The sequence below is a fragment of the Glossina fuscipes genome, unplaced genomic scaffold, assembly GCF_014805625.2.
Source record: "Glossina fuscipes isolate IAEA_lab_2018 unplaced genomic scaffold, Yale_Gfus_2 1, whole genome shotgun sequence".
Taxonomy (NCBI): Eukaryota; Metazoa; Arthropoda; class Insecta; order Diptera; family Glossinidae; genus Glossina; species Glossina fuscipes.
Window position 1 is genome coordinate 42,607,690 of NW_023998415.1, and position 27,987 is coordinate 42,635,676.

Here is a 27,987-nt window from a genome sequence, read left to right on the forward strand (position 1 = left end):
AATGCGCAGCCATTTACTACTACATATTAAAGTTCGCATCCATACGCATGCATATACAGGGAAGAATATATTGACTTGAAAATGTATTACCTTCTGTGTAGTATACGTTAATTCAGTTCATTTAGAGAACGAAACGTGTTCGCATGCAACGCTATATACTAACTGAAGACGCGGTCGTTATTAGAAAAGAAACGCATATTGCTTATTATCTTTAATTAATTGATGAAACTATCATGTATTTATGTAAATTTTTTTTGTAAGTAAAAAACAATTCAAATAACACAGAATAATGAAAAAGAAAAGTAAATCAACAAAAAAATAAAAAATAAAAGCAAAAAAAAAAAAAACAAATTCAAATAAAAAAAAAAAAGAAAAGGAAAATAAATAAATAAATAAAAAAAAAAAATAATAATAATAATTTATTTAATAGCATGTACTCATTATGCTTTTAAGTCGCTCAACCACGGTAACAACACGTTGTGAAACTGTCAACAACAATGTCTTTATGAAAAATTCGATAAACATTGCTGACATGGCCTACGAGCATATCTCATTAACAGGTCGCATTAGTGATCGCGTGGAAATGTGCTGCAATCAATGCGGAAATTTTACACAAATTTTAAATACAAATAATTTAACACATGATGAATTGATACGTCGTGAGCATAATTTTAGATGTGATAAATGCATTAATATTAGCGGTAACAGTATCGGTTCAATGCAAAAATCTGATCCTATTCATAAGACTAACGGTGATAATAAGAAAATTAAACGTATTCATGATAACGGTCAAGACTATCACGACGACATTATAGTTTCAAACGGTGGCGGTCGTAGTCGTAGTGGTGATGGTGATGGTGATGGTGATGCTGATGCTGATGCTGACCATCAAAAGATATCATCGTTGCCGTCATCACGTTTGCCGAAAATATCGAAAGAGGACGTAGAAGACGATGATGCTCATATAGGCATTGATGATGATATGGATGATGATATCATTCATGAACAAGAACATGACGTTGATTTAATAAATGATGACGACGACGACGACGATGATATCGATAACGGGAGGAATAAATCAAATCATAAGATATCATCGTTGCCGTCATCACGTTTGCCGAAAATATCAAAAATATCACCCGCTTCTACCACAACTATTCTGAAAGACAACAACACAAAACCGATTTTAAAATTTAGTGTATCAGCGATATTAGGCGATACCCGTGAAGGTGTTCGAGTGCGAAATGGTAAGACAAAAGTTGTAGAGAAAACAAAAAAAAAAAACTGATTATATTTCTCATGGAATAATTCAAAAACAAATGTACTAAGTTCCCATACCTAACTATTTATGCGAATCGAATTTTTTTTTTTTTTTTTTTTTAATATAGAAAATGCGGAAAAAAGAAGGTCAAAAGGTACACAAGCAAATTCAATTCATTTCAAAGTATGATGATTGGATCTTGCTCGCAACGTGATCTAGCTTAAGCAAGTCTCGTTTCGTCTTTCGTTTTTTCTAATTTAAGATCGTCTTCTTCTAGGATAAGATATTGTATTTTGCGTGTCTTGAATACCCATCGTCGTGAAATTTGACATTATTTCATTAAATAGTTTTTAATGCGCAAGCGTACAATATACGGGGGGCAGAAAACCTAATGCCCGCTACTTTCCAATAAATATTCTCAATAAATGATAGATTTTATAGAGAAAGCCCGACACGGACTGATCCGGGTAAATAGAAATCGAATGAAAGTGAGATTGTCAATAAAGAAAGAATTATATTTTCATCAATTAGTTGGAACGAAATTAAAGTTAAAAGTCTTGCCAAAACTTATTTATTTATTTTTATTTTTTGTTTTTTGAGTAGCTGTCAGTTTAAATCTCTGCTGTATATGTCTCAGTTTAACTGGCAGGTGATAGGCGAACGATTTCCGCCGAAACTGACGATTAAATGGAATTCAGTCACACTACTAACTTACTCTATATCCAAAATCAATTATTGCTATAATTGCGAATGAGAGGAGGGAAGATATGAAATCATTAAAAATTGCTTATTAATTTATAAGAAATATACAATTCCTAATGGATGGCGAGAATGCGAAAACATTACTCCCTCTCACCCTCTATCACTCTCTCTCTCTCTCTCTCTCTCTCTCTCTTGAATGCAAGTGGGACAATATCAATAGACGTCTAGACGAATTTGACAAGATTTTGATACTGACATAGGAATAAATTGGCGATGTATTCGAACGAGACAGATTCTTAGCAACGTCATTTGCAATAATATAAGAAAACTCTTTTGATATACTAGGAAGTCCTACCATGTATAAGCTTTCCATTTTCCGCGAAGCTATTTCTATCTATCTATCTACGTACTACTCAGTTAAGGTATATTTTTCCTATCATGACTAACGGATTCACGATAAGCCTAATGATGATTAAAATAAAGTTAAGTGCATGCGGACTAAAACTTTTAGTTAAATTCAATTCTTTCAACATATTAAACATAATTTCATTGCCTGAATACAGGCAATCATTAGTATCAAGAAGCCTTTCAAAACTTTACTTATATAAAATATAACCATCGAGAAACAAAAACTATCACATACGCTTTTGTTAGAGTTCTCCGCTCGCCATAGTATTTAATATAAATGCTTTATGTGTTCGTATGAAAAACTTTAAAATGGTATGAACACTATCGACGAAGTAATTCAATCATATTTTGTTAGTTTGAAATAATTTTTTAAAATTATCTATTCGAAAATATAATTCACATAATAATTTTGAGTAGTTAGTGTGAGTGAGCTCCAACAATAAATGAATGAAAGAAAAACAAAAATAAATAAATTTTCCATATAATGTAAGAAGTGGATCCATCGACTGATTATACAACCAACTTCTTTGAAATTCGTGTCGCTTCAAATTGAATAATTTCCCGTTTATGTTCATTCTTATTTAATCACTAGGATCCACACAATTACGTTGCCAAAGTATCCGCAATTTGATCAAAGTTTACACCCTTTTGCAAGAATAGGGAGAATTGTTACCCGATCATTTTTCCCCTCAGCTGACAAAGGACAAATAGAAAACTTCAAGCATGCCGCTTGATTTTTGCATAAAGAAGATATATACATATATATATATATATCTATATATATAAAAAATAACAAAAAAGAAAAAAAAAGAAAATATTTTTAACTTAACCGTAGTTTTATTGCTTTCAGTTGTTATATGCAAAGTAAATCATATTTTTTTACAGCGAAATTAAATTAATCTCTATATGAAAATATATTGTGTTTCTACATATAAGTAATTTAATGCAGCCATTCATTTACCATTGAACAATGAGTTAAATTAAGTGAAACTATTAAAAAGATTATAGTGGAACACGGTCCAATATTAAATACTCTACCAAATATCACTTAATACAGTTGAATTAATACGACAACTTTTCATAATATATTACCGATACGTATCATTTTCGGGAGCGTTCGTCCTTGGGCCAAAATATGTCGGTTTAACAACTGTCATCAAAATATCTCAAAAATTGTGACCTACAGGTTGAGCGCAAGAAAACAAAACGGATGGACGGACAGACAGACAGATACACAAACGTAGAATCACTAAAAGGAGAATTTCTTCCAAATCCTTCTACATACATTCTAACGAATCTCATCAGCTCTTCTACCAAAAATGACGTAGAGTATAAAAGGCTTGTTATACCTAAAAATATATTGTCGCGCATCCGATTTGCCTAGAGACTATATTGAAAATCACAAAATCTGTATAACTTTGCCTTTCGCTTGAAAATATGTATAAAGAACAGTTTCAAAGAAGGTTTGATTGTTAGCCGATCTGCGGATCAACTTTAGTCTTCACTATTATATTGCACGTGCATACACATATACACTCTCCCTAAGTACTTGGTCAAATATTAGAAAGAAGCGTGCAGGGATCACGGCTTACCCGGCTTTCTCAGCTCCCCTGCCCCCTTCAACCTGAAGTTGCCCGTGCACAGCATAACACACTACCGCCACTCATCATTCCTTAAGCACTTTAATTTTGAAACAACCTGGCTGCAGTGTTCTTTTCCACCGTTCGAGACGTTTCCAGGCAAGCATACGTAATCGCTATTCCGTTCGTCCCTCCGTCCCTCGCTAATTTTTATCGCTCTACACCACCACTTCGCCTATATGTATAAAGTATAGCCCCCGAGTAGATGGGTAAATAAATAATAAAAAAGTGGGGAAATTATATTTAACCCACACCGGGCCCACTACTCTTAAGCCCAACATTTTTTTGGTGAAAAGGCGTTGCCAATTTGTGCAGATACTTTAAGATCAGCCATAGAATATATAGAGAAATTTTCGTCGCTACATTCACTTTACGATATAAGTACGTTAGTAAACATATCTGTTCTCAGGTTACTTTCACTTTCAAAGTTCGCGCCATATTTGAAGTTGATAGCTTCATTTTTCCGACCAAGAGAAGATTTACCATAGACTTCAATTTTATGCTTAAATCTAGAACTTTTGAGGCTTCCCTCTGATTGTTGCAATTATTTTGATAAAATGGATACAACCCCAAGCCTCAGTGATGCGTATAATGAGAAGAAGAAATATTTTGGATTAGTAATGCACATAGGAGGTCACATTAAGCTTTTTCGAACCGAGTTGACCGCGCATATGCCAGCATTATATACAGTTTCAACGACTGTTCTTCGATTGCAAATTCATTTCGATTCCGCAATTATCGCGGGAATGATTGGCAGGAAAAAATACCAACTGATGAGGCAGGGTTTTTATGAAATACCGAACATTCGAACAATTTGGATGAAGTTTGTGGACTTTTTGTAAAGCTATTTAGTAAACTTGAGAGATATTCTCTCTATTTGCTTTGCATCTTTCAGATTTTTAATTGACATCTGCGAAAATCACATTGGCTACGTATGAAGTCAATTTAAGTGATCTAATTGAACTGTGAGACGGTAGAAAATGGAAATTCACTATTAAATTGCAAAATCTTTTGCTTGTGAAAAGAATCGAAGATATATGATATGAGATAAACGTGTCTTACGTTGCATGGTTTCAACGAATGACCCGTTATTTGTTATATGATTATAATGAGGATGAGGAATACTGATAACCTAATGAATATTCCAATTGTGTCTACCACAATTATATTAGGTTGGAAACTATGAAACGGAAGTTTTTCACATTATTTATTATGTGAATTTTCCTTGACTTTATTTATTGCGAACGAAAATGTTTTAACACAATTGTATGATTAGTTTGTAGTGCAAATCGAAGTGCTCGACTAGTTGTGTGGGCATCGGATTTCGCAATCGTCCTTAATACCTTGTTATCAATATGTGCCGGTGGTCTTCATCGAGGCTCATTGGCGATACTCAATTTTTAAAACCAATATCGAGCATTTTTTTTTTTTTTCGTTGATGGATGATCCATCTCCGAATGCCTGATTAATATTTCGTGAAGCTTGAGCTGTGTTATGATTTAATTTAAACTCATACACGAAGAGTAGATGTAAATCGCGTTTTGCTTCCATCTGGCTTGGGATACAAAAATAAAAGAAAATTTTACTAACTGAGTAACTTTATAAATATAATAATATCGAGCGCGCGTTGCAACGTATCTCTCGAACTCGCAGCTGAATACAGAGTAAAGAAGAAACGCCCGTTTCATAGTTTCCAACCTAATAAATTGACAAATTTCGATTAAAGACATATTCGCTTATAATTATTTTGTAATTATTTGAACGAAAGTTAAAAAATTTTTTCAAGAAATCTAACGGTCCTTAGCTGTGCGTGACACAAATAAATAAGATAAGATAAGGTGTAAACTAGAACGGGCTGCGAAATAAGGAAGCTGACGATGGCATTAACTTTTGGGAGCTCAAAAGCCAAATTGCATAACGCCTCGAATACATGTGCCAGTAATGAATATTGAATGACTGGTAAAAGTTCCAATAAAATTTGTAGCAACATCGCCCAATTTTATCCATTCTAACAATCTACTACTACTACTACTACAGGCATATTTCGAATAATTTCTAAGTTGTGATTGTTCTTCGTCGTAATTGGCAATATGAGAAAATGCTATTCAAAATTTGCCTTACTTGACCTTGTCGTGATCGAAGACGATGTTTTTTCTATTCGTCAATTGTAAATCTTTTATCGCATTCGTGAGCTCTAATCGCTTGGGAGTGATTGCTCGAAAGTTGGAGAGAAGCTCATTCTTGTCCAATTCGCGTCAAATATACATCATTAGCTTGCCTAACGTCAAACTGAATTTTGACATTGTTTGTAAAAGTTCATTCAAATGGATTACTTTCCACACTATTGTCAAATTTAGTCCGCATTATATCACGCGTGACGGATTTCCCTAAAAATAGCCCGATTTCGTTTCGTTTCAATGGCGATTCGCTAGGTTTTTCACCATTAATCCCTGCACTAATGAAATATCGATTTTTTTCTTCTTATATCCAATTTAATTGAAACGGTCTTCAACTAGCTTTTTGTGATGTTCATCTTCGCAGCGATACCATAAGATGAAATGTCCCAAAGTTATTCGGGATTTCATTGTCTACGGTCGACCGATTAGATGTCAACGCGTTTTTAATATCGAAATTTCCTCAGTGAAAATGAGCAAAGCATTGGCTGGTTTTGTTGAAACCTCTTCACTACAGACATAATGAGTTTTTTTACAAGCGCATCGTTATCGCCTTGATCGACGTGATATTGTAAGATACAAAGAATCTTTTGAAAATTTAGCGCACGCTCAAAATGTAAATATTTTTAGTTGAGTTCAGAAATTTATAACGTGCTTTTCAAGTGCTTTATCTGTCCACTGACATCTTTCGAACTCTATTACGATTTTTCCCTCACCTATTATATACATATACATTATATATACCTATTATAATATACTCGCGTCAGCAATATGCGATTTATTATTAATATCGGAATGAAATATCGGAGGAAACCACTATCTACCGTTCATCGAGCTAACTAAGTATGAACGACGTTCATATGCTGGTTTCAATAGCAAACTGGTCGGAAATCTAATTGTAATCCTTTGCTGTATAAGTTCGTTATAAAAAGGCGAATGAATTTTCATTTACTCGCCTTAAGTGGCTCGTATCAAAATTTCGTCCCTAAATGAAGATGATCTTCCTTCTGATTATTCGATTTTTTTTTATAAGTTGTTTCCTCTAAAACTTATTCATGTTACAAAGCAAATTTTTAAACCACAAAAAAAGCAAAGAAAAAAAAAAAAAAAAAAAAAAAAAAAAAAAAAAAAAAAAAAACTTAAAATAAAAAATTTTTTTTTTGCTTTTCGGTTTTTTTTTTTTTTTTTTTTTTTTTGTTATTCATCCCAGAAGACCGACGACCTTCTTAATCTCACTTTAGTTTTGGTAGCTGGATCAGTCAAAATGATTTAGTTCTTCGTTCATTTTCTACTGTATTAGCCTTTTGATATATTATTATTATTTTTTATTATCACAATTATATACGATGGCGCGTCAGTCAGTATTGTTATGGGATTTAAGCCTTCAGGGAGGTAAGCAGTGCAGGCTGTAATAACAACAAGAAGACACAATTTTATACAATTTCAATGTTAATCATGTTTAAATTATTGCGTGCATGCGGTATGTTATTCTCTTTTGCTTCATTCATTTCAATACATTACAATAACAAAAACAATATTGTTTTTATTTTTTCTATTCAATTGTTTTTTTTTTTTTTTTTTTTTTTTTTTGCGTAACGATCACAGAATGAATGAATGAAACAAACGAACGAACGAACGAAAGAACGCTTTGATAATTTCTATATAGCGAAAGAAATACAATATTAAGCAGAGCAAAAAAATAACATAAACCAAAGAGAATGTGAATAACCGACCAGTTTTATTTTCTCAATGAGATCCTGAAAAATTAGAGCATCTATCTAACTATTATGCTATAAGCAAAGGAGTAGGGGTTAATTTCATTCCATTTATATGTGTGCGTGCAGAAATAAAGCGGGCAAATCTGAATTTTATTATATAATGAAAATTAAATAACGAATGCATACGAATAGATCACAAAACTGATTCATTCACGGACGCACACATACACGCATATGCGCATAGGCACATTTACATTTACATCGAAATAGGCGTAACAAATTCTATTTCATCATTTATTGCCTTAATTTTTTAATGTTCACGAGCTGAGAAGTTCTTCTGCTCATTGTTTTTTTTTTGTTTTTGTTTTTTTTTTTTTGGGTTTTCGATTTTTTGGAAGGTTGGCCACTGCTATTACATTAATTGTTGTTTTTTTTTTTGTTTTTTATGTATTGCATTACTTTTATTGATCTCCTTTTGGGTAATTTTTTACAGAAAATCTTCTTTGCAATTTTATACATTTTTAGATTTACTATATAATATGTTTACTTGTAAGGCACGCGCTAAATGCAATTAAAGGTGTTTCCAATCCCATTCGCTAGGACTTTGAATAAGCAACGAGGGAGAGAGAGAGAGAGAGAGAGAGAGGGAGAGAGAGAGAGAGAGAGAAGGTCAATAAACGCTTGCTTAAAGTTACACTGTAAAATCGTACTCAAGTAAAGATAGTAAAAATTTATACTTTGAAGCCACTATGTTGAATTCTCATATTGTCATTGAGTCGAAGGTTGATGCAAGGTTCTATTTTCTTTTAAAATAGTCCCCTTTAAAAATTTTCAATAAGCGGTCCGAAAAACTAGTAAATGTCAACCGACTTGCAAAAAGTTCCGATATTTCTGCCAAATTTGAAATCGATAGCTTCACTTTTGCGTCTAGGGGAATATTTACAATAGACATTACACAGACGGAGAGACGTACACACGGACGTTCTTAAAACGATTTAGAATTTGATGTTGATAAACAATGTATATATATATATATGTACTTTGTGGGAACTCTGATGCTTCCTTCTGAGCGTTGTAAATATTTTTTAAAAAAATGAATATACTCCTCCTTATCCTTCGGTGATGGGTATAAAAAGTAGAAGAGGAGGAGTAGTTTCAGGGGGTTTAACGCAGGTGCCTGCCGGAAAGGCTCAACCCTGCGGTGCACGCTGGCACACGGAGTGAAACGTCACTCACGTCCCACAGGGAGCAAAGAGGAGGAGTAAGAAGATTGCAGTGAAATTTACTGCACTGCCGTCGTAAATGATATTAAATTATCGGCGAGAATTAAATAGCGTATGACATACGAGCCGAGCCGTGTTATCCATTTCCGACACTTTCCGGCCGAATATTTTCTCTACGTGGCCTATCTTCGCATTTGGCTTACGCCTCTACAAAGGTAATTGATAAAAAAAACAAATCATACTTGAAGTTTAAGAAAGAAATTTATTTAGCATCAGGTATATATATATACTATTGGCGAATAGCTACGATACGCCAAGTGTAATTGTATAAAAAATGTTCACGGATTTACTCAAGTAGTGAAGTACACATTTTTGATGTGTCTTAAAGGATGGCAAACTTTTTTAGTAAATCGCTTTTTTATCACCGCCAAAATCGTCTGAAAGTATGCTCACCTCATATTCTTAAGACATGAAATTAATAGGTGCTTGCATGTATTTTGATCAGCGATATCTTTAATTCAAATACTTTATATAATGTACTATAAAACTTTCCTGCCAATCTAAAGAAAACTTTGCAATTTAGAACAAATTGGAAAATATTTGACCCGAATGGCACCACCAAAAAAAACAAAAAAAAAAAAATAAAAATAAATAATTAATTATTTGTGATAAAATATCAATTAGCAGTCTTTTCATCCCGTAAATAAACTCACACAAGAAAATGAAAGCCATTCTCAATTTTCGTTCACTATACGATGATTATTGTCTGTGCTTGTACTCTCTCGAAAGGAAGATAGGAAATTTGCATACCGAAGACATGAAGCTTATAAACATTTTGTTCGAGTTATCGATGAAGGAAGGGGCCTTAATAGAAGAACTATTGATATGATTTTGGAGTGTATTAGTAAATAATAATTTTCAAACAGAAAGAGAGACAGTGAAAATGATTGAGGAATCGATGATCGGGGTGAACAAAGTGATCATGTGAAATGTATTTCTTTCTTAAATGTCACACCCGTCCATGATTTACTGCAGATTGACATGCATGATCAGTATTATTTGCCAACGCATCATGAAAAAATATACACAATCGTACAGTGTAAATAAATGGTTGAAATTTATTACCAAAGTAATGAATTCATCTCGATGATCTAATGCACATGGAATGAAGCCCATATTTGATTACATGACTTCCAATATCGAATAAAATATAAAATATTAATACTTTGGTATTGAAAAAATACATCTGCTCTTCCCGAAAAAAAATCTCTATGGGCATAGAAACAGAAAGTTTTTGGTATAGCTTAGGGGCAGAAAATGACCCATTATTGATTGTGAGAATGACATTGGAATTACCCGACAATGGAGGACATTACAGAAACATGGCTTGAACGAAATAATTCGTACATGGAATAGTGGTGACAAAAAATTGATACTCCAGAGGCGATCATCTAAAAGAAATGATTTAAAAAACAAAAAAAAAAAAAACATCATATTGATATCTTTCAACTTTCGAACATAGAAAGCGTTTGTGATCGCCTTGTACTTAAACATCTGTCAAGCATTAGAAGCACTGAACTGAAATTGGCCACCACACCAACCCCCTCCCCCGTGATATTGGTGCTTTTTGATTTCTATTTATTTCAATTGAAAGCCTAGGACGCAATGTTTCTCTCAAAACGAAAATTATTTAATGCCAAAGCGTTACAGAAGAGAAGTTGTGTCTAATGTACGCCATTTTCAATGATTAGTTTGTAAAGTTAATGAAATTTAAGTGAGTCTGTAATAAAAACTTGACTATTTGCATAATAGGGAATTATTCGGGCAATGTAAGAAAAAATGTAATAAAGAACTTTAATCCACGTACTGAATAGCTGTGAAATTTCGCGCCGAAAAAAATGATCACGAGACAAACGTCCTGTTGCTTATCGCATACAAATTATTCATTGAGTTTATATATTAATTATGTTTTTATTAATTTTTTATAACGTCCCACTTTGATCGACTGTTCCATAAGATTCATTGTTTACTTACTTATGCTAAAATATGATCTGACAAATCAACTTTTTAGATAAAGGTTTATGTCTTCGGTATGGCATATATATGACAAGGTCACTAGCAGCAGATCCATATAATTTCCGGAGAGTATCAATTTACAAGTTACAGGTGTTGTAGTGACACTACTTTTTTGGTCACTTTGAATGGGTTTCGCCCAGTCAGCTGACTACCGATTTGACTCTGAACTCTGGAGTGCGGTGATCGTCACTTCTTCCATCGTCACTTATTTTATTGCGCTTAAAACTCCGCTCCGAGTCATCGAACACATTTTTATCGAATGTGAGCAAACGCGGCAACCACTCTGAGTAGAGCCTTCGCATGGATAAATGTAAATACACTGCCTCCTGATGTCAGCTATCTTAGGCAACTTCACTTTTTGTCCTACCAAAATGCTTTTCTGCACTTCTCTCGAGCAACTGACGCATTCATGCGACCACAGCGTTCAGCATCATCGGTGTCCGTACGACTTTGTTCAAAATGACAAGACAAGACAAGACTCGCCTGCAATATCATTCCAGGCAATGCTGATTGTGTGAATGGATCTTTTCTCACCAAATGTATTTTCATGCAATGTGTTTAATCCGTACACGTGAAACTCAGATTTTTTTCCATCGCTTGGAAAGTAATCGGCGTAATTAGTGTAACGAAAGTAACTATAACTTGTAAATTAATTGTCAGAATGTCAGATATATTCGCACATATCGTTCCAAATGTCAACAGTGATGCAATGTGTATATGTGTGACGGACAAGAAACTTAATGAGTGCTGTGTTACTATTAAGATTTCACACACATCCAAATAACTTCATATACAAATAATTCTTAATATGCCTGCAGCAGTCATTTTAATTCACGTAATTCACGTAATTCCGACGCATCACTCCGTTCGATGAGTGGAGTGAAGTCGTTGCACATTTCCGAAATGTATACAATTTTAAAATTTATACATTTTCCTCGTCTACGATTTATCTTCAATTGTTTGTATATTTACAAATCTTTTCGATCTCTTTCTGATTTATTTATTCATTCCTTTACTATTTTACTATACTCTAGGTCACATGTGAGGCAGTGTGCACCGTCAAGTATTTAAAATAGACCCAATCAACTTTCACTATACACAAACAATTTGCAATCATTTTCTGATTCAAGTACAACTTGTTTGTGTGTGTGTGTATTATGACTCAGTGATGAATCATTAGGAAAATGCGGCAGATTGCATCATCCATCCACCCTTTGGACGCATTATTTTCAAAAAAAAAAAAAAAAAATGCATTAAAATGATTGCAATTTTGAAAATTTCTCGACAAGAATCGCTAAGTGATAGAGCTTGGAATTATGAACTGAGGTCGAAGAATCTGAACAGGTTAGGATGCGATAATTGTTTGTTCCGCTCTCATATAAGCCTTCGTGCGAAATATAAGCTTTTGTATTGTAAAAGATCGTAGCAGTGATTCGATATAGAAATTGATTATAAAAGATTTAGACGATGTAAGTCCCACGACTATGTTGGATCCCATCCCGTATGCGGCCTTCCGTGAAAAATAAATCTTTACATTAAAAGAATTATAATTTTTAGTATTTTACTACGCAACTGAAGAGTTGCGCTACAAGAGATGCTACAGGATGTAGGGACTTGATAGACCCCTTTGCTTGAATGTAATGGTTTTTCTTGTTTTTCTCCTTAACATTTCTTGTATACTGTATGCTCTATGTATATTGCAACGTGAACGTCTCTTTCGTAATTTTATATATTTTTATTCATCTTATTTTTAGGATTAAGTTTGTACCGTCAAGCTTCTTATGAAGTACTGCTGGCGGAAAAAGTCCAAATTTGTTTTTTACATATTCCCTCCGAAGTAAGAACCGTTTAAAAGCATGTGGTAGACCATGGAAGTGCTTTAGCAATTTCTCTATTTACGTTGTGTGCGAAAGAGATGCTTGAGGTTATCTCCTTCCTTTTCCCTATCAAAAGTTAGTTGATCTTTAGCTCTGAACGAAATATGATATGCAAACTGAACTGCAACTCATGCGCAATTAATTTGTAGCCACATTTCTGATGCGCCATCGCATTTAGGATAGAACAATAATGGGAAAGAGTTAAAACAATATCATGTACTTTGATTACGTTCCGTCATATAAACGAAGGACTGATTATCTGCATTAAAATGAAATAATATGTCAAGAATATGCATATCTTAGACTTGACGTCTTGGATATAGATGAACGATATTATACTTTTAATCTAACCATTTTTTTTAAGTATTATCAACTATTTATCTTAAAGTCATTTAATATATGTTAAACAACGTTGTGGATGTCAGGTTAACCTGTCATCAAAAGCGAAAATTCGTAACGAACGAGCGAACGAGGAAACTCAACACTCAACACAAGTGTCAAAAGAGATATCAGACAACCGTATGCATAATTGTGAGATGTTAAAACAACCAACGACTACAACAACAATAAAAAAAAAAAAAAAAAAATAATAATAATAATAATAATGATAATAATAATAAGAAGCAACAGAAGAATATAACACTTGCGAGGCTTAATAATGAAAAACAAAATTGTTATAAACAATATGTTTGCATAGTTGAACGTAGATAGATAACTGACTTAGCCAGCCACCCCTACATATAAGTACGTGTAAGTGTAGAAAAATTTTAATTATTCAAACACTTTGAAGTTGCTTGCATTATGCTTCCGGCGGATACAAGCACCTTATAGGAAGGATATAGTTATGCGCATAAGCGTGACGTGCAGACAGATAAACAGATAAAGAAAGAATTCAATCAACAAAGGCATTACGGTGAAAAAAAGATTGCTTAAGCAAATTATGATTTTCTAATTATATAAAATATAATCGCACACATAGCAATAAGCACACCCACACATAACGAATTACAGTTAAGGATAATTAAGCGTAGGCAAAAAGCCACAAAAACCTATACAAAGATTTTTTTTTTCAAGTATGCGTGTATATTGCCACATATTTGCGTTTGGGTGAATATGCGTGTTTTTGTATTTATGTGGGTATGGATGATTTTAATTCGATTAGACAAAAACAATTAACGTATTAACGCCTCTTTAGTTATAATGACTTTATAAATTGCCTTTTATATGAGCGTACACACACACACACACACACACACACACATATATATATATATCTATAGTTGTATGGATGTATGTATATACATGCGTCTGACTGTGTTTATGTTTGCGTAAATAACTGTTTAAGGATTTGTTTGTGTATGTGCATTGAAATTGTTCATTATATGTATGCTTGCGTGCGTCTGCTGCTAGTGTATGTGTGTCTACGCGTCTATGCATATGGATATGAATATGTGTGAATAAATTGCAAACAAATTTTGCGAAATTTTCCAGTGAATTTACGCCACGTTAAGTCTTTTGTTTTTCATTTCTCGCCGCACAACAAAAACATAATTCAAACATCTATAGCTTAACTACGAACTACTAGTGGCATCACACTGATTCCATTCCGTATATGTGTGGGGCATGTGTGTGATTTTAATAATTGTACGTTTTTAGTATTTTACTGTCTATATGCGCCTTTATTTTAATCACACATTCTCACCAAAAAGCAGTTACGCTCCATATGTTCGCTAATGAGTGAACAAATTAAGTCGCTGTTAATAGTTCTATGTGATGATACGGAACGAAAGAGCAAAAGAACTATAAAATTCTTTAAAATTAAAAAAAAAAAAAAAAAAAAAAAAAAAATATAAATATATTTATATTTATAAATATATAAATATTTTTTTTTTTTATTTTTTTTTTTCGTTTATTTAATGCAATTTCACCTTAACCTGTGATTATATTCATCACAGATCTTTGAATTACGCTAATCACTCTTTAATATAATCCTGTATTAATATAACGGAGACACTAACACATATATGTGCCCTTAAATAGCTACGACAATCTCTGCATTTGTATTCGTTTTTTTTTTTTTTTTTGCTTACCTTGGAAGAGCGTTAGTTGCTTTATATCGGTCATCTTATTGCAACAGGATCTACTAAATTCATCTTCAATCAGTTAAGTCTACGTTCTACGGATTCTGAACAAAATTTGAGCGCAAACGAAAATAGCAGAACTTTTCTTCTTAAAAATTCTGAGGTATTTGTTAATGTTACACGATACAAGTAACTCATATAATTCCTATAACACTAAGTTAAGAAGATTATATACGTCTTAGGACGAATGCTACGAAAACCTTAAAAACACTTTGTTTCAAGCAGTTTTAGTGATTAGGTATACTTTGATAGATAAATTGAGAATAGATCCGTCAAATATTTGTACAGTCTTTGTTTTACTACTACGCCCATAACTGTCAGATGGGGGTAAACACATTTTCTTTTTTTTTCCATAATGCATATAACACCCGAAACGAAGCTTCAGAGATCCTATAAAGTGTATATATATATATATATATATATATATATATCAATTGATTACGGTATGTCTGTCCGTCGGTGTGGTGTTTATTATAGGCATTCTTCTGGTCGCAATAATGAAGATATCGACTTCAAATTTGGCAGAAATTTTGGAAATCTCTTCACGTAGGCTGGTATTGAAAATTGGCGAAATTGGTGAAAGCAGGAAAACGCAGTGTAACATAAACTGAACGCAACTTCGCTTTTTTTTACATAAATATTTTGGGATTTTATATTGATCGTTACTCGGAAACTAATTAAGTTAGAAGGGCTGAAATTTCCTATATTTACTTTTACGAAATACTCTACTCTTTAGATGGGCAAATGGGGCCAATTGGCCATGCCCACACAAGGTTACGATTAACTAAATTTGATATTTTTCATTGTTTTGATTTTGTCGTTCGTATTAACCCCTTCCTAACGCAATGGATATAAACGAGAAAAGATCTTAAATATATTTAGACATAGGATTTAATTCTCTTTCGTTTTTAATAAATTTTAACTTTATTTTTGTTTTCCTTCTTGTTTATTTATATTTTTTATTTTTTTTTTTATTTTTTTTTTTTTTTGCTTTTTAACAGAATTTATGCAACCGCAACATATCTGGCCTTATTTGCAACAGAATTTCATACACCATCCGCATTTTCCGCATCCGGCATTTCTAACACACCAAACCGCTAATGGTAATAGTTGTCAACCGCAAACCGCATCGTCATCATCACCTGGCAGCACGATTAGTGATAGCGACAATCATTCTACCTGCACCACAAACAGTATCAGTACGAATACCAGTTCGAGTAACAATAACAATAATATTGTCAATAGCAATAATAGCAACAATAGCAGTGGTAATGGTGCCGAGACTATTACCGCAAGTCTTAACGGCAATGATGAGGATAACAATCGTCGACTTTTATTGTCAACGGGTCAAGATAAACCAACAGCGCCTTTGCATCATCATCATCATCATCATCATCATTCTCAACATCATTATCCTATGCCTCATGTGCAACAAACATCGGTAGCAACGGCACATTCTCAAGCTGGTATCATAGCGAAACCCCTACCCAGTCGCCCGACACCATTCCTGCCTCACAGTCTACAACACCCTCACTTGCATTCGCTTCTAGCTCACTGTAGAAATCCTTATATGAGCGGTAAGTGCAAATTTTATTTTTGTCTGTCTGTATTTCATCCTGCCTATCTATTGTTGTATCTATCTCTCTTTGCCATCAACAACAAATAATAGTTAAATGTGTACCCGTCAGCATTTATGTAAGAATTCTATTAATTGTTGTTATTGTTGTATTGTTGTATAGGCATAAATGCATACATAAAACAATGAATATATCTATGTTCATATATAAATGCAATCATATGCAACAATTAAATGCAACTGTAATTATAAATTTAATTACGTGCGTTTGTATGTAGGCAAGCGCTCCACCTCAATTATGTTTTTCATTCAGCCGGCAACTAACAAGTGTTTTATGTTCTCATTCCTTCACCTATGCACTCATTATGTGCATTCTGTTGCAGTTGGTGCTCAAGTATTTCCCCTGCCTCCCGGTCAAGGTTTCCCTTGGGCTCATTCAACACGTGGTAAGCCTCGTAGGGGTATGATGCGTCGTGCTGTGTTTTCGGGTAAGTGTTAAATGTTCTAATTTATGTTGTGGCTTTTCTATGTGAAAACAACGACATATATATATATATATATATATATATCGTACTACGTACTATTTACACACGTATTACAGTACTGTATCAATGCGTATATTATGCATGTGTATATATGTACGTTATTATTAAGTGCTTATCGATGGTATGTATAATAATGATTTATGCATTTATTCTCACTTTTCACTCTCCCTCTCAATATTCAATAGATTCGCAACGTAAAGGTTTAGAAAAACGTTTTCAACAACAGAAATATATAAGTAAACCGGATCGCAAGAAATTAGCTGAACGCTTGGGTCTTAAAGACTCCCAGGTAATTTATATAAATGAAAACTTGAAATAAATCTTGATTTCAGTGAAAATGCCTATCGCATAAGATGAACTGAGTGAAAATTTAATCAATTTTTGATTAACTATCGGATAACGCTCTTTAAGGCGACATCTTGGAAAACGAAGTAAATTATTCAGATCGAATAATAAACATATTTTAATGAGAAATACTAGTAACTAGAAGAATATGGGTTGCACTATGGCCATTGAGTAGTGTTCATCTAACTTATCTGTTTTTGAAATGAGTTCGACTTCAGCTAATGAAATCGAAAAGAAATCTTTTGTGTGTATGCTCGACTTTGTTGAACTAACTACGAGATAAGATAAGACGCGATTCCATTATCGAATCTGTAGAGAAAAAATTTCAAGGCATAAACGCTTGCTCAACGATGCCCCTCAAGAATGTATTTCAAATTCGTTGCGGAGAAAGCATATGCTAAGCTTCTAAGTCATATGTGTTCGTATGAAAAATTTCGCAATGTTATGGACATAGGCTTAGCGGTGATTCACTTTTCGCCCCTCATATATAAAGAATGTTATCAATTTTCTTTTTGCTTTTTAAAAACACTTTCTGTAACGGATCTGTAACGGTTCGATTCTGAAACACTTTAGCTCTGATGTCGTCGTCTTTTGTTGGAATCTTGAAAATATTGGAAATTTGAATATATTTTCATATTTGAGAATTATTATTGATCGCAGAATGACTTTATGTCACACACACATTCAAATTGATGGGCAATTTACATCGTTCTATCCGACTAGTGATACACTACTAGTCGCCTATGCATTTCTTCACTTCATTTTAAGCGCTTGAGACCTATATGTATGTATGTATGTATGTGTTTTCTTTGTACTTTGTAGAGTAGCGTGCATTAAATTTATCAAAAATTCACATTGGCGGTACTATTGGTCGTATCAAAAAGGTCACACTTGCTCTCTGACTCAATGATTTTGTTTTTTTAATAAAATTTATATCGACGTTGAAGGCTAACTAACTATTCCTTCAGAATGAGAAAATCGACAGAAAGTCGAAAATTTCGATAACGAGAAAGCGGTTAGAACGCTAGAATATACCTCTTTGTGCGATCAGTGCGAATAGCAAAACCGGACTATTTTATCTTTGCTTAAATCGAAACTTTTTTAAGAAGAATGAATTTTGTCTCAAATTTTTTCGCCTCACACTTATTTCAAGTCAAGCTCGAGTATCGACCAAAAGAACATAATGGTCTCCAAATTGTAGAGCTATTACCTTATTGCTTGAAGTTTGACCTTATTATGTATTTTCCTAATGAAGTTTCCCTCGCGATTTTGAATATAACTAAGATACGACGAAACGTATTTCAAAAATGAACAAAAATTGATTTCTAACTAAGATGGAGTACGTAAATGCAATGTTAAAACTAAACGTAAAAATATTAATTGACTTAATTCTCGAAGCTCATATTGTACTATCCGCCTTTAAATCAGATTATCTGCATAGTTGATAGCTAATCTTTTACTTCAACCCCTTACTTTGAAATTGTTTATGGTGTAGTCCGCTTTTCTTTGATTAAGAGTTTTTCGAGCCACATTTGGTAATAACTGGTTGCAAAAATGGATTGATTTCGTCACGTTCCCGAAAAGGTTAAGCCAATAGAAATCCGATCAATCAAATATTTCATCGACATCGAATTCATGCCTCATCCAAACGTCAAGTTTACTCAAATATTTAATTGATATTTAGTTCGTTACCAATGTAATCGCTGTTTATGTGTTGATGTGTCGGCTTCAATTTTGCTCAAGTTTTCATTGACTCTTTTCAGTGACTCGATGACTGGAGCGGAACGCACCTTCAACAGTAGATTTCCCAAAACGTAGGGGAGCAAATCACGCCCTCGCTAAGGAGACTTTTTTTCTTTCTCGCATTCAAACTGTAAAGTACAGTGGATTTTTTGAAAAACTTCATCGCTTTTCACACTGCTATAATCTTTGACACGATGGACCAAAGCATAAAACTATCTGCATGAGAAGTCTTACTCTGCAAACACGCCACAGTATCCGAGAATGTGACTAGTATTGTCTGGTCTATGATAGCGAATACCGTCTAATAAAAAAAAAACCCTCGATTTTTATCCCCAAATCGATTGAGTGATATATGCAGACCAAGCAAAGGGGTATTCGTTCTGCTTTGCAAGCAAAAATCCCCACATAATTTAGGATGTGGTATGTGGTTGCTTGCGATGCGCTAAATATTAATTTTTGCGAGTGTATGTAACATCCCAAAACGACCTAAGATAAGCCAAGCTTTTATGAAACGGATCACATCAAAATCATTTTTCGAATTGATTTAAGTTTATCTGACTATCTGTCTGATGCCGTTCCATGTACACTTCTCTTCATCCTACAGATTGAACTTTTTGAAATGTTCGGACAAAATTTGGCACATTGACATCTCGAGATATTAATCGAAATTCAAGACTTGCGCTCTATACTGTGCACAATTACTTCAAAGTTACTCTTCAGTTTCTTAACATATTCAAGCGTAGCTTTTCTTAGTCTTCATATTGTCAGTCACATATTTATGATGATATGATGTAAGCAGTAAGTACGGTATATTAAGTTGGTAATAATACTTGGATAACATCATACTCTTATATATGTATATTATTTTCTCTTCTCCGATTTTACAATTCGAGTAAGATATTTACAAAAAGGCCTATGAAAAAAATATCAAAAAGTTTATACTCATCGGTGAAAGTTTTCAAGCACTTTGAATTTTTCAAATAATCAGAGAGCAATAATACAAACAAAATACTGTGGGCATGGCAAAATTTGTAAGCTTCCAAAAATTGATTTTTACAAATATTGTTCCATAACAGTGTTACGGTTCCAAGCATTCAGAGGATGTCCTCTATTCGTGTAACCTGGTGATCGCCAGAAAGCAGACAAAGTGAAGCAAGGGAAAGATATAAGGAGTTGGCCACAGCCTATTGGATCTGTGCACCCAATCCACAAGTGTTATGCTTTTACCGACTGAACATTCACTATAGCTACGATCCGAGTAAAATCTACCGCCAACACAGACTTTTTAGTCGCGATTCTTACATAATCGGCTACTCTTGCGGTCACATGAATGTTTAAACGCATGCTCTATGAAAACATCATTCTTGAAAAAGGCGCACAGCACAAGTCCAATAATGATTATTCGAATTTATATTAGTTAACTTGTACTTATGATACCGCACTTGACAAATTTTTGTAACAATTTTTCAAGCATAGCATAGCAACTTATGCAGGAAATTATTGTTTGCCTTTATTTCTTCCTTTTTTTTTTTCTTTTGGTGCCTTCTTAGCTGCGTTCACTTGGACCTCAAAATTCCTATATAAAACAAAGAACTACAATAACTCTTAAAATATTTTTTCCTATCTAGCGAAACTCCTAACATTGTTCCCAATGTGAAACTTAAAAAAGAAAGCGTCAATCAAATCATTGGAAGTTAAGCGTCCTTCAGCGCTGCAAATAAAAAATTTTACTACAAACTTACGTTCAGTTGTCTTTTTGTCTGCTCATCTATCTGTCCTTGAATAGGTTTTATTTAATCATTTGCCAGACTATGGTGCATTCATCTAACTTTAAACTCATTCGATCGTTATTTGAAAAGGAATTTATATATATATATCCGGTTGTTGTGGATTTTCCGAGCACCAACTCAAACTTTATTCATTCTTATCTTTAACGGCATCAAAGTAAGATTACGTATGTAGAGCGGGTGTTGTGCTGCTCACCCTTACAACAGCTACAACAATGTATTATATGCTCTCGGTAATTCATTAAATTTAATTAAATGCAAATCGTATAACAAAGTTAGCTTACATTTAAATGATGAGTATAAAATAAAAATCAATAACAAACAGAAAAAAAATTTTTTTTTTTTTGTTTTTTTTTTGTTTTACTTACCAACGGAGTGAACACATTCTTTGAGAAAAGAAGAAACTCGATTAAAAAGTTTGACAATTCACACAATAACTTAATGTCATTGTATTTGTGCGTGTGCACAAAATAAAAGAACTTTGAAAAAAAAATAATCATAAAATTTTTCACTTAACAAAGAAATTGCAAAACTTTTCTACTACTACTTATAGTACACATCATGACAGAATATCATTAGCAACAGATATAATTTTTTTTTTTTTTTAAATAATTTCAAGAGAAAAGAAAAAATTTATTCAACATCATTAACAGTTTACCTTATAGAATTGACAGAAATTGTTGAATACAAAAAAAAAAAAAAAAACAAAAAAAAAATAATAATAAAAGAAAAGTCATGTAAAATAATTAAAGCGATGCGTAACAAATTTATGAAATGTCAAAATGTAATCGATCACAACTCAATCATGGACCGGCGTCTAAAATGACTATCATGATCAGTAGGTGAGATATGAGAAACGCATGTAATGCAACCGTTTCGAGCATGAATTATATAACTAACAATATATATATATATGTATCCTTATATATATAATTATGAATGTTTATTATCACGAATTATATACAGCAGCATGTGATATGTGTCGTTGCATCATACGATAGACACGGTTAATTAGTACATCGTACTTGCTTAACATGTATGCGTGTAGCTACGTAACCGCCAGTGTGCCGTACGAAATTATAATTGTGTGGAAAATGTGTAGCTAATTAGTTTTTGACAATAATCGATCACTTGGTTTTTAATTCGGCCCCTTGATCTTTATATATTGTCCTTCCATCGTCACTCACTGTCTAATAGACTAATGATGTTATAATGTAGTGTAAAAATGTGAGAAAAAAAAAAAAAAAGCAAGCAAAACCCGTATACACTTACATATGCTATGCTGTGCAAAGTTTATTTTTAAAATATTTTTTAATTTGCTAAAAAAAAAAAAACAAAAAAAAAAACTGAGATGCTTTCATTAATGTGCCTCATAGTTGGGACTTTACATGTAATGTTCGAATAAATATACACATAAATTAGTAAAGAGTAAAAAAAAAAAAATAAATAAATAAATAAATAAATTGCGCAATTTTTTTCTTCGCCATATTATAAAGTAAAAACCACAGAATTTATCTTCTTTTTTGTTTGTTTCCGGTTTCATTTAAAGCGACTGCGCACTTTAGTTTAGGGTGTTTGTCGATGGCTATGGCATCGCCTGGTATAACTCTGCGGCTGATGATGTATAGCATTAGGTGGGGTTAACTGAAATCTTTGCACTAATATTATGCGTAGAAATATACTTACATTCACACATATATATATATATATATATATATATATATATATATATATATATATAAACACATATCAATTTCATTTATACTTTTTATACAAAATGTATCGCTCGTTGATTTTATTATTGTGCGGTTTTTTTTTTGTTTTTTTCCCTTTATGCTTATGTTCCTTCTTTTTATCCACCATTGTTATTCAAAATATGTTTGAATGTGTTGGTTACACTTTTTTTTTAATATTTTTTTTTATATTTTTTTCAAGTATTTTGGGCGGAGTTCCTTTTCAGCACTTATTATTATTATGATGATTACAGAACAATGGGGATAATGCAGAGAATACATAATTTTTTTTTGTTTTTTTTCCAAAAACGAGTATTGTACTTACTTAGCTGACGACGATAAAGATTTAATTCAATTAGAAAATATATTATTTATCTTATGCGCAATTAAATGAATTCCTTGGATAGAAATGCAATTAAGTTTCCAAAAATTTGTGATGAAGCAAAGCATAATTATTTACTTAAGATACGTAAAAATGAATTTTCCACAATTTTTATGTACCTGGTGTGGTGGTAATGCAAAATTATTTTAATGCAATCTCTTTTCCCGTCAATTTGGTGGTCTTGATTTAAGGGATAGCATAACGATAAGAGCCTCAAAAAATGAAGGATTTTTTGACGTTTTTTTCGGGATACAAAGAAAGTTGATAATAATATTTGAAGATATTATTTTAGTATACCTTTAAGTAAGAAAAGTAGAAATGAAAAAATATTTTAGAAAGATATGAACAAATGGCAACACTGAAGCGAAAGAACCTTTGTGATCTAGGCCTGCGTTGGTGCAAATTTAACCTAAAAAAAAAAAAAAAATAGTCAACAAGTAAGAAAATTAATTTCGGTCGCGACCGCATCTCTTATACCCACCCATCGGCGTTTACCTTAAAAAAAGACAATAGAAGAAGTAAAGGAACAAAATTCTCATGCTCCATAATATAGAGTGGGGGCGCAGTTGATTTCTTAAATTTTCAAAATAAAAGTTTTTATCTAAGAGGTACGTGGGCGCTGCAGGCGTGTTCCTTGAAAAGTTTAGGTTAATTCCAAATTTTCTTTTCACAATTTGTGGACGATGTCTTCATTTACGCCAGCACGAGAATTTTTTCCACAAATACTACACGCAGATGGGCAGACGAACAGGTGGACATGTCTAGGTGTATTCCTAGGTGAAATTTGCCAAGAATTTGTATACTTTATGGGGTATTTCAAGCTTGTTTCTGCGCGTTAAAAACGTATTGAAAAAATAATTAAATTCTAATACACTATAATATTGGTTAGGCGTGGTTAATTTTTTTCCATATTTCTACACAAATGCTATAGCGTCGGTCATAGAATACGCGTTCAAATTTTTATACATTTACTTGCTATAATTTATGAGTAATAAGCAGAAAACCAAATTTTTTATTGCTTTTGAAAAACATGTGCAGTGGGAGTGCCTTTTGACCGATTTGGCAGATTTTCAATACCAACCTGAGTGCAAGATTGTTTCTACCAAATTTAAAGTCGATAGCTTCACTTTTTTGGCCAAGAGAATGCTTACAAAAGAGATTACACAGACGGACAGACGGACATACTTATATCGATTTAGGATTTAATATTAATCAAAAAAATATATATATATATACTTTATGGGGTCTCTGATGTGTCGTTTTGGGCGTTTTGACACAATGAATATACACCTCATTCTTCGGTAATGGGTATAATAATATGTGAATAGACCGAACAATCGATTCAGCATCGTATGATAGAAATTTTCTTTAAAAAGACAATTCTTATTGACACAGCTCTTCGCAATTGAGCGCCATTAGAAATGCCTCTATTTCAAGGCTAATAATAATCACAATTCATAGCATGTGAAAAATTTCCTTTGAATATATTTTTTAGTTTGTGACATAAATCGTTTTTTTTATTTATTCTTGGCTGTATGCACATACGTTAAATCATCACATCGAACTAGTTGGAATGTTTTGTATAATGTTTCATTAAAGCGATTCATAAATATTTTTATAACGTAAATTAGACTACGACAGGTTCGCTGTTAATAAGTGATTTAAAAACAGTTTAAATCGCTTTTTAATAGACTTCAAGTTAAAATAAAAACAAGTTAAAATGTTACATTTGAGTAAAGACAATTCCTAAGCACCCTACTTCATTTAACGTACATAGTCCAATCCATCCTTGTAATAAAATATCAAAACTATTCTATCTCCATAACAATGCTTAATACTTTTTATAAGAGCTTTCCTTATGACCGCTACCTGGCCTAGCGGTACAAAAAATACCCCAATGTAACTTACATATTGAACAGTAACCGTACTCATCGACGGTATTGTGAAATTAAAACACTGAAGTCTAAAAATTAATATTTTTATAACTGTTTGCAGTTTGTTCAAACGGTTTATGTGGGAGCGACCACCATAAACTGTATCTAACCCATTCAAATTTTCCATACTCTTTCGGCGCGCCAGCATCATCTTATCTATGAAATTTTTTGTTCAAAACTGGCCTCCATATGGAGAGTGTTCAGTCCAAAAAAAATTATACGACCTGATATAATAGTGAAATAAATCGCGGACGGACAGATAGACAACCATGGTTTAAGTGGATGCGCAAACTTATTACTAGGTATGATAAACGTTTCGTATACAACTAGACAACTAGATAACTAGACTATTGCATGCTTGTGCGCAAACTTAATATCTTCTTGCCGCACGTAATGCAGCGCATAATAATATAAACAGCCGTTAACAGCTGTAATTGGTTGACATGATTCAACTGTTATTGACACTACGTAGAATAGATATATAAATTATTTTAATTATGTAGTTTCCTATATTAACCATCAACCATCAGCAGCCTCATTACAATTATATTAATTTTGTTATATCATTTGTTGCATATCGAAATGTAACGAGGATGTATACACAAGTCCAACCTAGGGAATGCAAAATTCAATTCCATCCATCGATCCATCCATCCATTTATTGTATTCTTTTCTTTTACGTCATCATCATCATCATCATCATCGTCATCATCATCATTATCATCGTCATAAACTTTTAGATAGCGTTCCTAAATTGAGAAGTTAATCGAAGGCGTTAAGCAATTCCCAAGCTATGACGACGAACACTCGCCTGAAATTTATTACAAAGTTATAAAGCGAATCGCCGCTTAACAAGGCGCAACAAAAAACCGATTTTCGCAAATACATCATCTCAGGTGCAGCAAAAAGATGCATTTTACTTACGATGTTTGTACAGTTTTCCGATCTGCTTTCCTAGGTTTTGGAAAGAGTCAAGACTTATGGTATTTTTCTTGTCACACTATGACCATAACTGCATTAAATAAATGCGAGAAGATTTTTTGTGACGAAATATGTTTTCATTATTGTCTTTACTCAATAGATATCGTGTGCGTGCAAAGAATCAAATACGAGCTAAATAAATGAGAATGACGTTCGATAATAAAGAAATCGAATATAGACGATATATAATATATATTATCCATCTTATATATGGATATGGTAGAAAGAATGGGCTTTAGGAAGTGCGCGTTGCCAGTTCTTCGCCAACCATATAACAAATGTATTACATAAGCTTTGCTTTTATATCGATTACTGACGTCACATCTAGTTGACATCACATCAGATAATTAAATCAATAAATTATAGGAAAAGATGTCTATAATAGAGAGATATTTAAAAAAAATCTATAATTGTGGGAATGGCTTATATTTCATATATATATATATATATATATTTAAATGAATTTGTTAATTAAAACCCATTGAAATTATAATAAATATTTAAATTTATTATGAAAATAGTGTAACAAAAGACGTTAGTTAAGACGTAATTAAAGGGATATAAATATGAAGAAGACTTTATTGAATATTCAGTTTAAGTTTGGTGGTCTTTGCTGAGTCGTAATAACGGATCATGTATGGACTGCAGAGACTAGATGAGGAAACGATAATGTGTGAAGATGTTTTGTATACAAACAAGGGGAAGTTGTATTAAAATCCTTACCACTGCCGTCTTCTTAATAGGCCGAAAATCCTCCATAGCTCCTAAAGCAAAGAGCATAGTGTACACAAATTCTTTTGGAAGAAGAAAGAGAATAAAAAGTGAATCTATCTCTCGCTCCTCGATCTCTCTCTCTCTCTCTCTCTCTCTCTCTCTCTCTCTCTCTCTCTTTCTCTTTCTCTCTGTCTGTCCCCCTCTCTCTTACTCTCTCTTTATCTCCCTCTTGCAAACATAAAATATTTAGCAAAAAGCGATTCATATATAGATATAGATGAAATATAGATGAAGTTTGATTCCTTTATAAATTTAAGGCATACTTGAAACTTCAGATAAAGACCCAAAAATTGTACTTTCAAGTTTGAAGGGATTATTTTGTTAGATCCGATTATGCCTACTATTACAAGAGGAACTTGTAGAGATGATTTTATTTATTTCTCTTTTCTTTTTTTTTTTTTTTGAGACTTGAATCCGCGAACACTGACTTGGTCGTCACGATTCTTATCTACTCGGCTACACGAACGGATTCACTTATAAGCTGTTGCATAATCTATCCCTTTAACTAGAATGTTACAAATCAAAGAAATCAAACACTTGTTATCTTATTCCCCTTACTTTCTCCAAAAATTGTTACAACATAAGTAAATGCGATAGTTCTCCCTATTAATGACATAAGTACAAATACAAAAGTTTTGCTTCCTTTTTGTTTAATTTTGTTTTGATGTTTTTTTTTTTATATTAATTCTTAAACACACACACACACACACACAATTGACAAGGAGTGAAAAAGCGCAACTTTCAACTCATCAAATTACAACACTTATGCTCACTCTTAACTGCAGCACGATGATGATCGTTGGTGTGAGTGATGTTGTTGTTTATGTTATTATTATTGTTGTTGTTGTTGTTGTTGTTGTTGTTGTTATTATTGTTATATATTCATCTTAAGTGCGTTTGTAAAAATGTCATTTAACGCGACAATAAACGTTGCAATAATACTTGAAATGATGAATTGCACCTGAAT

The 27,987-nt window shown here is 32.9% G+C and overlaps 1 protein-coding gene across 1 annotated transcript in view; it reads left to right on the forward strand.

Annotated features, from left to right (window-relative positions):
* Positions 1–442: 442 nt before the first annotated feature.
* Positions 443–27,987, forward strand: part of LOC119644956 (GATA zinc finger domain-containing protein 10) — a 43,852-nt gene continuing 16,307 nt past the window's right edge. Inside the window, exons 1-4 of the mRNA XM_038044699.1 lie at positions 443–1,247; positions 16,222–16,797; positions 17,180–17,284; positions 17,527–17,630. Of these exons, the coding sequence (XP_037900627.1) occupies positions 443–1,247; positions 16,222–16,797; positions 17,180–17,284; positions 17,527–17,630 (1,590 nt within the window). The remainder of the gene's footprint in view (positions 1,248–16,221; positions 16,798–17,179; positions 17,285–17,526; positions 17,631–27,987) is intronic.